This window comes from Schistocerca gregaria, chromosome 8 (genome assembly GCF_023897955.1).
Source record: "Schistocerca gregaria isolate iqSchGreg1 chromosome 8, iqSchGreg1.2, whole genome shotgun sequence".
NCBI classification, from domain to species: Eukaryota; Metazoa; Arthropoda; class Insecta; order Orthoptera; family Acrididae; genus Schistocerca; species Schistocerca gregaria.
The window spans coordinates 247681980-247691298 of record NC_064927.1 but is presented as its reverse complement, the minus strand read 5'-3'; the positions used below and the strand labels follow the sequence as shown (position 1 = coordinate 247691298).

Genomic DNA, 9319 nt, shown 5'->3' with positions numbered 1-9319 from the left:
TGGTATCTTTTATCGGTTAAGGCGAATTACGAACTCGTTTCAGTTCCTAGCGTAATTAAATTTCACTGCAGCACAAACTTCCGACCGTAGAGTATTCTAAAGCGTAATTTTTTTCCGAAATGAATGTAGGAAATGTAGCTACAAAGCTAATTATACTTACTGTTGACTCGTTTTTAACGTAATGTGTGTCGGTAGCCGCGATTATCGCCTCAGCAATCACCGTATGCAGTACATTGTAAGACATTCAATAATATGTGCAGCAGCATTTAGGAACGTACTCAGTGCAAGATTTGACAGGTGTCCTGTTAGTCGTAGCCGTGTTGAGTTGGAATACTGAATAAAGACTACAGTTACAATCGGTACCGTAGCACGCGAAAATGGCAAAGAGGAAACCGACAGCTCTGAATGTACAGTTAAAGCTTAAGATTCTAGATGAAGTGGCCCGTGGTACCATAAAACAGCAATTGCAGAGCCATTTGGAATACCTAAATCTACTTTATCTGCGATTATTAAGAATGGAGAAAAATTATTAATGCTGCGGCATCAGATTGTGGAAACAAATCTAAAAGACTTCGTACCACCAAGTATGAAGACAACCGAGACGTTACTGCTAGAATGGTTCAATCATATGCAGGCATCTAACATACCTTTAACCGTCCCTGTGATTCAGTCAAAAGGAAGTGATATTGCTAAAGATATGGGCATCGAAGGCATCCGTTGTTCTGCTGGTTGGTTGTATCGGTTCCAAAAGAGACATTCAATTTCATCTGTACAAATTTGTGGTGAAGCAAGTAAAGCTGATGAAGAAAGTGCGAACAGCTGGTTGCATGAACTCAACCGAGTGAAAGAAAAATATTCCTCGTGTGATGTGTTTAACATGGATGAAACTGGATTTTTTAAAAATCTTTTTCCAAATCACACCCTGGGTATAAAAGGTGACAAGTGTCACGTTGGAGCACGAAGCAAACAATATGTGACTGTTGTACTGTGTTGTAATGCTGACGGCAGTGAGAAGTTTCGTCCCTGGGTTATCGGTAAATCCGAGAAACCACGTTGTTTTAAAAACATATATATGGACGCTTTACCTTGCATCTACTCTCACCACAAGAAATCTTGGATCGACGGCACATCATTTCGCAAGTGGTTACTCAAAATAGACATGTTCTTACATTGAACAGATGTACTGTCCATAACGTTCATGATCTGAACCTATCCTACATAAAGGTTCAGTTTTTCCACCCGACGCCACAAGCTACCTTCAGCCTTTGGACCAAGGCATAATCTCTCTCATAAAGAGAGCTTATCGTGAGCGACTTGTAAGAGCTGCAATTCGTGCTGCTCAAAACAGTAGTGCTTGACGCAATAAAAGCCATCGCAGCAGCCTGGTACTCAGTATCGCCACATCATATAGGGAAGTGCTTTACAGAGCTTGGAGACATAGCAACACTGAAGATGTCCACGAGTTAGAAAATGCCACTTCACCTGATGAATGGACAGTTCTGCAGGACGTTGCGAACCCTCGTATTAGTTTCGAAGAATTCATTAGTATAGACGACGATGTTACCGTATGTGCTTCTGTGGAATCGGATGTGCCAAAAGCTGTGAACGAGGTGCAAGAAGGGCCATCAGAAGAAAGTGAAGAGGAAGAGAATACAGATACCATTCCATTTACCCGTCAGGAGATGTAAACAGCCTTGGGCTGCTCAGAACGGTTCGCTTCAACATCCGACGTCACTGCTGGGTTTACGGACGCTATGATTACAATTGGTTGTGAAATTACAAAATATTATCGTTCCCATGAACGTCAGAGAACCATGACCGATTTTTTTCCAAGAAAGTAACGTACATAATTTGTGAGTACTTGTAATTTTACAATCACTTTATACTGTTGTGAGTCTACAATAACGTGACTGATAGAGTAGTGTATTAAACATTACTGTTCTGCTGTACTGTATACTTATTACAATCTCTGTTTTTCACTTAACACGAATTTTTTTAACACGAGCTCCTGATTTTTCGGTCCCTCCGGATTCGTGTTAACGAAGTTTTACTGTATTACGCCTTCTTGAAACTTCCAAATTCACATTACTGATTTTCCTTAGCATTAATTCAGAAAATCTATTTAAAACCCGTGTTTTTCTACAGAATCCTTCTGTAGCCCCTCTTTTTCTGTGAAAGTGCGATTTAGCCCCCTTTCAGATCTTCACTCCTTATTCGCGTAATTTTGGTTTCAGTCATTTACATACTTGCAGGTCTAGTTTCACAAAAATGGAAGACAAAGTAAAAACAGGCACATTTTGCTTCCAGAGTTGTTTATTATAAGGTAAAGGAGAGGGAACTGTAGAAAAAGTCGTCAGTGGAGTAACACTCTAAAACTGCAGCGTCCAAAGATATGTTGGGGAGTGAAGCCTTTAAGTGATTTATGTATTGGTAGGGATCAGTAGGATATCAGTTACAAGATTCACTGTAAGCTATTTTCAATGAAAATGAAAAAGACCTACAGGACACGCTGAAAGGAGTGAAGTTTACTGAGCACAGAATATGGATTGAGAGAAAGTTGAACAATAAAAAACGTAATGCGTAGAGAAATAAGATTAGTGAGAACCGGGCACCACGAAGCAGATGAAGTGGAGAAAGTGTGATATCTTCGAAAAAACAAAAAGTCATGGCAGACGAAGCAAAGAGAACATAAAAAGCAGATTGTCGCATGCAAAGAAGACATTCCTGACCAAAAGAAGGTTATTAGTATCAAACATCGACACTAGTTACAGGAAGAAAGCTCAAAGGAAGTACAGTTGCAGCACAGCATTGTGTGGAACTGATTCTGGGCTGTAGGTAAACCAGAAAAAAAGGGAATCGAAGCGTTTGTGATGTGGTGTTATAGAAGGATGCTAAAATTAGGTGTACTAAGGAATGGGGAGGTTCCCCACCGAACTGGCGAGGAAAGAAACATGGGCGAAACATTAACAAGGAGAAGAGACAGGATAACAGGACATCTACATCCACACTCCGCAAGCCACATGGCGGTGTGTGGCGGAGGGTACCTTGAGTACCTCTATCTGTTCTCCCTTCTATTCCAGTCTCATATTGTTCGTGGAAAGAAAGATTGTCGGTATGTGTGGGCTCTAACCTCTCTGATTTTATCCTCATGGTCTCTTCGCGAGATATACGTAGGAGGGAGCAATATACTGCTTGACTCCTCGGTGCAGCTATAGGCCTTACCGAGCTACTGAGCGTCTCTCCTGTAGACTCTTCAACTGGAGTTTATCCATCATCGCTTTCACGATTACTAAATGATCCTGCAACGAAACGCGCTGCTTCCCGTTGGATCTTCTCTATCTCTTCTATCAACCCTATCTGGTACGGATCCCACACTGGTGAACAATATTCAAGCAATGTGCCAACAAGTGTCCTGCAACCTACTTCTTTTGTTTTCGGATTGCATTTCCTTAGGATTCTTCCAAGGAATCTCAGCCTGGCATCTGCTATACCGACGATCAACTTTATATGATCATTCCATTTTAAATCACTCCTAATGCCCACTCCCAGATATTTTATGGAATTAACTGCTTCCAGTTGCTGACCTGCTATATTGTAGCTAAATGATAAGGGATCTTTCTTTCTATGTGTTCACAGCACATTACACTTGTCTATATTGAGATTCAATTGCCATTCCCTGCACCATGCGTCAATTCGCTGCAGATCCTCCTACATTTAAGTACAATTTTCCATTGTTACAACCTCCCGATATGCCACAGCATCATCCGCAAAAATCCTCAGTGAACTTCCGATGTTATCCACAAGATCGTTTATGTATATTGTGAATAGCAACGGTCCTACGACACTCCACTGCGGGACACCCGAAATCACTCTTACTTTGGAAGACTTCTCTCCACTGAGAATGACATGCTGCGTTCTGTTATCGAGGAACTCTTCAATCCAATTACACAATTGATCTGATAGTCCATTTGCTCTTACTTTGTTCATTAAACAACTGTGGGGAACTGTATCGAACGCCTTGCGGAAGTCAAGAAACACATCTACCTGGGAACCCGTGTCTATGGCCCTCTGAGTCTTGTGGACTTAAGACTTAGGGGAATAACATCCATGGTGCTGCAGGAAGCTGTAGGCGGTAAAAATTGTGGGGGAATATGTCTAACAAATAACTGAGGACATTGGGTACAAGTGACTCTGAGCTGATGAAGAAGTTGACATAGGAGAACAATTCGTGGCGGACCGCATCACACTAGCCATAAGATAGAAGGCTTAGAACATTTAATGTCAGTTGGATTGGACCGGTAATTAAGAAACAAGACGTATAGAAATGCAATATGATCGAAAGAGGTAATATGCTTTTGGGAGTCGGAAGTTCTGATCCAAGCAATGATCTCGATGACTGTTCCTTTTACAGTTTGAAAAGCGTGATTCGTCCTGTGGTACTGTCAAACTCGTTCAAAATCTCTGTGCAAATGTGGAAGTTTTTCACCAACGCATAAGATGAATCTTGTGTGGTCAAATGCAAGTGAGAAAATGAAGCAAATGTAACGCCCGTCATGTCTACGCAGTACTTGAAAATGGAGTTGTAACTCCAAAATGCTCTGGACAGTAAGTAGAAAATAAAAAGAATACTGTGGCCGAAGACAGAATATCGAACGGAATTTACGGACGTCCTGACGACACACCTCCGTCTCGTTCTGGCTCAGTAGCGAGAAACCCCGTCCAAACAAGCGTGGAGGAGCGAGCTGCTTCCTTAGATATACAGACACTGCGCAGAACTCGTTCGTTTGTCGCGTAGGCGGCGCTTTTTGTTGTCCACGCAGGGACGAACCACGCTGCACAGCGCCGCGTAAAACCAAGGAGTGTTCGGGCGCCCCGCGACAGGCGGGTGTGCAGCACTTCTCTGAGACAGAGCTACTTCACAGTGTCTAGCACGCTAGCAGTGGATATTGTTGCAGGATGAGAGGAAGTAGCCACGTATTTTCATTGCTCGTCACATTAAAATTTAGTAGCTTTACTTATTTCAAATGTTGGTAGTTCAGTAGTGTGTCTGTAGGTTTTCATCTCAAAGTACTAGATGTGCTTATGGTGAAACCTGGAACATGTATTTTGCAGTTAAAATGTAATAAATAGCGCTAGTGATTAACTGATTAGTGAACTATATTTGTGTGCACCCTGTCAGGTGTAAGGTGTCCTCGTCAGTTTATCTTGTCATTGTGTTGTCGAAAGGAAAACTACGTCGTCTAATGTTTCAGTCATTATCTTGTAGCGCATGGTATTGCTGACCACCTCAAACTTTCATGGACACGTTTATCTAATCACAAGATCCCGTTGAATGTTTTAACTGAAAACCCTCCATTCTTCTCTCGACTTTCTGTGGAAGATAAATTCCTGGTGAAAGAACAAAAGCAGACGCCAAGTCTGCCTATTAAAAAATCTTACGGAAAATTTGTAAGTCGTTTCCAAACGCAGTCGTACAATTGAAAACTGATCAAGTGGCAGCGTTGTAAGGAACAAACTTGCTTGTTTTTACTGTGTACTATGTGGAATAGGTCATGACGGTTATGAATGGCGTTAAGTGGGGAGTAGGCGAACAGAGTCATCAAAATTTTCTTTCGAAACCTAAAAAGCATGGATGATCCTTTTCACATATCACAGTAGCTGTTAAATACAATCAGTTACGTGCAAAAATAACTGGCCATGCTCTTTCAAAAACAATACACTTGGAAGCTTTGAAACGTAACCAGACGGTTGATGGAAACCGAAGTACAATAAAGAGACTTATTTCGACTATCTGCTTTTTAACAAGGCAAGAGTTAGCTCTCTGAGGTCGTGAGGAGTCAGAAGGGTCACTAAATAAAGGAAATTATTTAGAACCTTTGGATTTCTTGACACCGATGGAGTATTTAAAGCCACTTCCTCTGACACATAGAATGGATTATAGCTACGGACGTTGTTAAAAAACAAATTTCAAACGATGTTAAAAATATTCCTTTTATATCAGTACAAGCTGATGAAACAACGGATAACTCAACTAGAAGTCAAATGAGGGTAGTTTTTGTTTTGCAAACAATGAATCAGAACAAGTGCGAGAGCGATTCGTATCCAGAGTGCACTAGGCATAGCCCCTGATTTGTTGCAAGTGGTAAGCAGCTGGAATATTCATAAAAACAAATTAGTGTCGCAAACATACGACGGCTGCAGTCCAACGGCAGGGAAAAATTATAGCGTTCTTTCTATTGTGAAACCAAGTGTATTACACGCGCAAACTAAGTTGACAGTCGGCGCTACGGCTGATGGGAGCGACTGTAATGGGAAATGCCTTTACGGAGGCTCTCCATCAGCTGCTGCGCTGAGTGACAACTTAGTTTGCGCTTGTAGTATTCTCATACACTCTTCATCCACTGCTACGGACGTCAGTTGAACCTAGTCTATGCTTGTAAAAAAATTACGCAAGTAAAAATTTTGTGGCCAATTTATCAGGACTCCATGTCTCTTACTGGCCATTTCAATAAAAGAAGTGAACTTCTGAGGGAAAGGGGATTTAGAATACCAAGTACTTATGAAAAAAGATGGAATTTTCAGTCACGTGCTGTACAAACCATAATTCTTAACTATACAGACCTGAGAGCGGTATTTAATGATGTGATAAACAACGAAGGGTGGGATGATAATTCTTTACATCAAGCAACTGGGGTAAACAGTACACTGGATGATCAAACTTTTCTTTTTCTACTACAGCATACAAGTATCCCGTTTGACATCTTGCAAAGTAAAACTGTGGACATAAGACGCTGTAAGCTCGAAACTGAAAACTGCATTAAGGCTGTTGAAAGACTAAGACGTGAGGAAATTATTCTGGAATACGTAGTGGAAGCTAAGAGCGTGATCAATTCGGCATGAGTATATGAAATTAATTTTAACGAAACAGAACCAAGTATTCAGAACTGAGAAGGCTAGCATTCAAATTAATTGACGCAGTAGTAGTAAACATGGAATCTAGATTCCAGGCCGTTCATGAAACGGATTTTACAGAATTTGTAAATGAGAGAAAGTTCTCAGGTTATAGTAGGCCAAAAAATTTCCCGATACGTGAAGTTGAAAAACTAATTAAAACATCCTTTCTCTGACAGTGAAAAAATGAAAGGAGAATTTAGGTTTATTTGCAGCAGTGAAGATAAACATCTACAGCCTTAGGACCTCCTAAAATCCATTGTAAACAAGGGATTAAAAATATGTTCTCTGAATGTGTGAAATTACTGTCTCTGGTTCTTGCAACTCTAGCAACCACCGCGTATTGCGAAAGAAGTATGACTACATTAAAACGCGGTTAACCCTACCTTCACAACACAGTGACAAATGACAGACTGTCAAACTTGGCAAATTTGGATATAGAGAAGAAGTGCATATCTCGTGTTACCGATGTTTACGCCCAGAAAAAGGTCAGGAGGTTAGAACTAATTTATAAAAATATGTAACGGTCAGTTACTATCATCTCAACATTAACGTGTAGATGTTTAATATTTTCGTGCATTTATTTATAACAATTTCTGTGGTAGTTTTAATCTGCGTAGAAATATGTAACCTAGTTGCTTTCACAGCGTTTCTATTTTACAAGTTATTGATTTAAGATATTTTTTCTTTTTTTTGAAATTCGTAATTCTCAGCCTACCCTACAAAAATGCTACACTTCGCCACTGCTAATCACGCAATTAACTTTTATTATGTTCTTTCTGTGTGTTAAGATTTACATACCTCCAGCCGGTAGAACGTCGTCTCGTTCTGGCTCGCCAGCTAGAGACCCAGTCCAAAACGTGAGCGCACGAAGGAGCTACTTCCTTTGATGTACCGACACTGCGCAGAACTTGGCCGTTGCACTTAAGGCGTGTATCCACCTGCTGGCGCGAAGTAGGAGCAACTTTAAAAAACCGTATCCACGCCGTAGAAACGCCAGTCCGCCACATGAAAGAAACAGGCTTACTGCGCATGCTCGTAAGAAGCACAGAACTCCGAGCTGCTACTGGTTGCGAAGCTAGAGGAGTGATGCATTATACTGGCGGGATCATATATAAAGTTCAAACGTAAAATATTTGAGAACATTTACAAGGTAGCAATCAGATCGGATTAATTCCAGTGTGGACGCATTATTTGGAATTTCTTAGACAGGCTCGGCCTTAGAGCCTTAATGGACGCTTCGTTACTGGTATTTGATTAGTGGTGAACTTTCTACTAGTGTTTAGAGGTAATAATATAAAATGGAACGATGGCGTAAAATAGTTGTTAGGGAAAGTGAACGGAAGTATTCTGAGGAAATACAATGCATCTTTAAAGGAAGTCTGGAGTCTTCTTGAAGTGTTTGGAGTCGTTAACAAGAAGGAATGTCGACGGACATCGAAGTCAGAGACGTGTTGCTACGATCTTAACAGGAAGGCGATGATGTAGTTCTTACATAAAGGGATGTGAGCACCAGAATGGATGGAGGATATCGCGTATAGGACTGACTCCAAGTACACAAAACAGAATTGCCATACACAGTATAGTGCATGCATGTAGCGAAGTTTTACTACACATGTGTGAAATCAGCTCTATTTCCCTTGTCTTTCTTTCTTCCTGTACGTGGCTGAAGGCCAGCTCACACGTTTGACGCATAAAGAGCGACTGCGTAATGTGTAACTCCCAGCACCCGGGTCTACAGATAAGGTCAAGGTCAGGCGCAGGGAGCAGCAACTGCCGGAGCTGTTACCTTCCCAACTGCCGATTGGTCCCTCTGTCTGGAGTTCGAGTGTGAACTGTTGTTGTTGTTGTGGTCTTCAGTCCTGAGACTGGTTTGATGCAGCTCTCCATGCTACCCTATACTGTGCAAGCTTCTTCATCTCCCAGTACTTACTGCAACCCACATCCTTCTGAATCTGCTTAGTGTATTCTCGTGGTCTCCCTCCACGATTTTTACCCTCCACGTTGCCCTCCTAAATTGGTGATCCCTCGATGCCTCAGAACATGTCCTACCAACCGATCCCTTCTTCTAGTCAAGTTGTGCCACACACTCTTCTCCCCAATTCTATTCAATACTTCCTCATTAGTTATGTGATCGACCCATCTAATCTTCAGCATTCTTCTGTAGCACCACATTTCGAAAGCTTCTATTCTCTTCTTGTCCGAACTATTTATCATCCACGTTTCACTTCCATACATGGCTACACTCCATACAAATACTTTCAGAAATGATTTCCTGACATTTAAATCTATACTCGATGTTAAAAAATTTCTCTTCTTGTGAAACGCTTTCCTTGCCATTGCCAGTCTACATTTTATATCCTCTCTA

General features: G+C 41.2%; 1 protein-coding gene across 1 annotated transcript; it reads left to right on the top strand.

Moving 5' to 3' along the window:
* Positions 1 to 532: 532 nt before the first annotated feature.
* LOC126285137 (tigger transposable element-derived protein 6-like) lies at positions 533 to 1174 on the top strand. The gene has a single exon (XM_049984457.1). It carries the CDS (start codon positions 533 to 535, stop codon positions 1172 to 1174), a length of 642 nt encoding a protein of 213 aa, XP_049840414.1.
* The last annotated feature ends 8145 nt before the right edge of the window (positions 1175 to 9319 follow it).